The 2,037-nt window shown below is 35.5% G+C and overlaps 1 protein-coding gene across 1 annotated transcript; it reads left to right on the top strand.

Annotated features, from left to right (window-relative positions):
* Positions 1-41: 41 nt before the first annotated feature.
* LOC110036958 (RING-H2 finger protein ATL38-like) lies at positions 42-1,240 on the top strand (the record flags this gene model as incomplete). Its single annotated transcript, XM_020741521.1, is given in 2 exon segments — positions 42-452; positions 1,154-1,240. Coding segments are annotated over 2 exon segments (246 nt in total), but the record flags the coding sequence as incomplete, so codon positions are not given.
* Between the last annotated feature and the right edge of the window lie 797 nt (positions 1,241-2,037).

Genomic DNA, 2,037 nt, shown 5'->3' with positions numbered 1-2,037 from the left:
AATATATATATACCTTAGATAATGACATTCATATCACTATATTTTTTACAGTAATAAACCTTTTATAAAATCCAGCTCTGGTAGCGATTGAACAGAAGGAGATAGATTTCATTCTATCCGCTTATCGTTTGTCCCAATCCGATCCAGTTCTCCGTTCTCGTCGGATTCGATGGCGGCGAGCGAGGTAGAATGGGAGCGTTGCTGCTGCGCATCGATTGCATCAGGCGAATTCTAGGGTTTTAGATTGTGGTGTCGTGGGATTGAGGTGGAGTGGGTAGGAGGGTGTGGAGAAGATGATCTCTGCGGGGCTTAATCTTGTGATGACGGTTATTGGATTTGCGGTGAGTACGATGTTCATCGTATTCGTATGCACGAGGCTTATCTGTGCTAGAATCCAACTACAGGCGTCGAGGAGGTCATTCCCTGCGGCTTCCGCTTATGATCTAAGCATCGTGAGTACTGCTCGCCATTCCATTTCGAGTTTGTTTCTTCTTTGTTTGAGAAAGGTCTAGGTTTGTGACCGCTAGGTTTCTGTTGGACATAATGATGGAGGGATCGTACGACTTTTTGGCCGAGGAATAGTGGTTATTTGTACTGTTTTCTATTTCGGCTAAGATGAAAACAGCTTCCTGGTGACGAGTTTGGTATTAAAATTGGTGTTTAAGATAACATGGTTTACATTTCTGCTTAATTTGAGATTTAAGTTTCTAATTCCGATAGTTAGAGCAGCAAAGTGCGCTCTTTGCCTGTGTAACTTTAGATTAAGGGTATATTAAACGTACTGGTTAATAGTTCTGTTCGATTGGGCTAGCTCTGGCTCTTATTAAGCTTCTAATTCCTATTTTTTTCAGTCCTTTTGTTTTATCGGCTTTCTGAAGATGTTAAAGGTCTTAAAAGTTCCGACTTTTATGTATCAGCGCTGCGCGTTCTCATTGTTTGATCCTATATTTGTGTGATATCTTCGCAATTGTGTCGTCTCCAGATGGCTTTCTTCTAGTGTTTTTCTTTTTGCTGATTTTTTTCTTGTTTCCTTCCAAGGGATTTATCTGGTCAGTAAGCATGAACATGTAGTTATTGCTTTGAACATATTAAAGGTTTTTCACATCAAACTAGTTAACTACTTTGTCTTATGATTGTTTTATTTCTGAAATAGATGGAGCGTGGGGTTCATGGGCTTGAGCCTGTTGTGGTGTCAAGTTTTCCTACAAAGTTTGTTGACCAGTTCGCACATGGACAAGATACACAGTAAGTTCTGTCTTTTACATTATATCATGCAGTGATTTATCTTTGCATGGCTTTGACTTTGGTAAATTTGTCTTTATGTTAGCAGAATCAAATTTCTAGCACTAATTTGCAATTTATCAGCAAAATAAACTTTTTTTTTAATAAGAAAAAAGATAAAGCATGCTTTTTTTTACGTTATATTACATGTTTTATAGTCAACATTATTTACAGCTTTGTTAGGATTTTTATTCATAGTGCTTTCAGTAAGTAAAACGAAACAATCATATCGAGATTGGATTAATGATCACAGCTAGGCCAGTCAGCATTTTTTAACCGGTTTTTAGAAGATTTTGATGTCTAGAATATGCTTAATACCACTTGATAGTAAAATAATTTTGCAAACTTAATTTTTTCCGTTCCATTCAATCATTCTGGATATGTTTGTATTCGGTGCTTTCCATTCTTTCTCTCTCAACTTTTTAATGATTTTGAAGTCATCATAGCACTCCTTGCATTTAGCTTTTTTTGACAGAATTACATAGCTGAGCTTCGATGCCTTATGCTTTCAAATCCTTCCTTTGATTTACCTTTCCAGGAGTTAAAAAAAAAGATTTTTTTTACGAAGGATATAAAAATTCTAGAACATTAAACTTCCTTTGATTTACCTTTCCAGGAGTTAAAAAAAAAAAAGATTTTTTTTATAAAGGATATAAAAATTCTAGAACATTAAATATTCGGAGAAGAGCTTGCAAATTTTTTGCATAATGGTATCAATTTAAAAAAGGAAATTTATGTTGATTATTGTTGTAGTGA

This window comes from Phalaenopsis equestris, unplaced genomic scaffold, assembly GCF_001263595.1.
Source record: "Phalaenopsis equestris unplaced genomic scaffold, ASM126359v1 Scaffold213266, whole genome shotgun sequence".
NCBI classification, from domain to species: Eukaryota; Viridiplantae; Streptophyta; class Magnoliopsida; order Asparagales; family Orchidaceae; genus Phalaenopsis; species Phalaenopsis equestris.
This window is presented reverse-complemented; position numbering and strand designations above follow the sequence as displayed.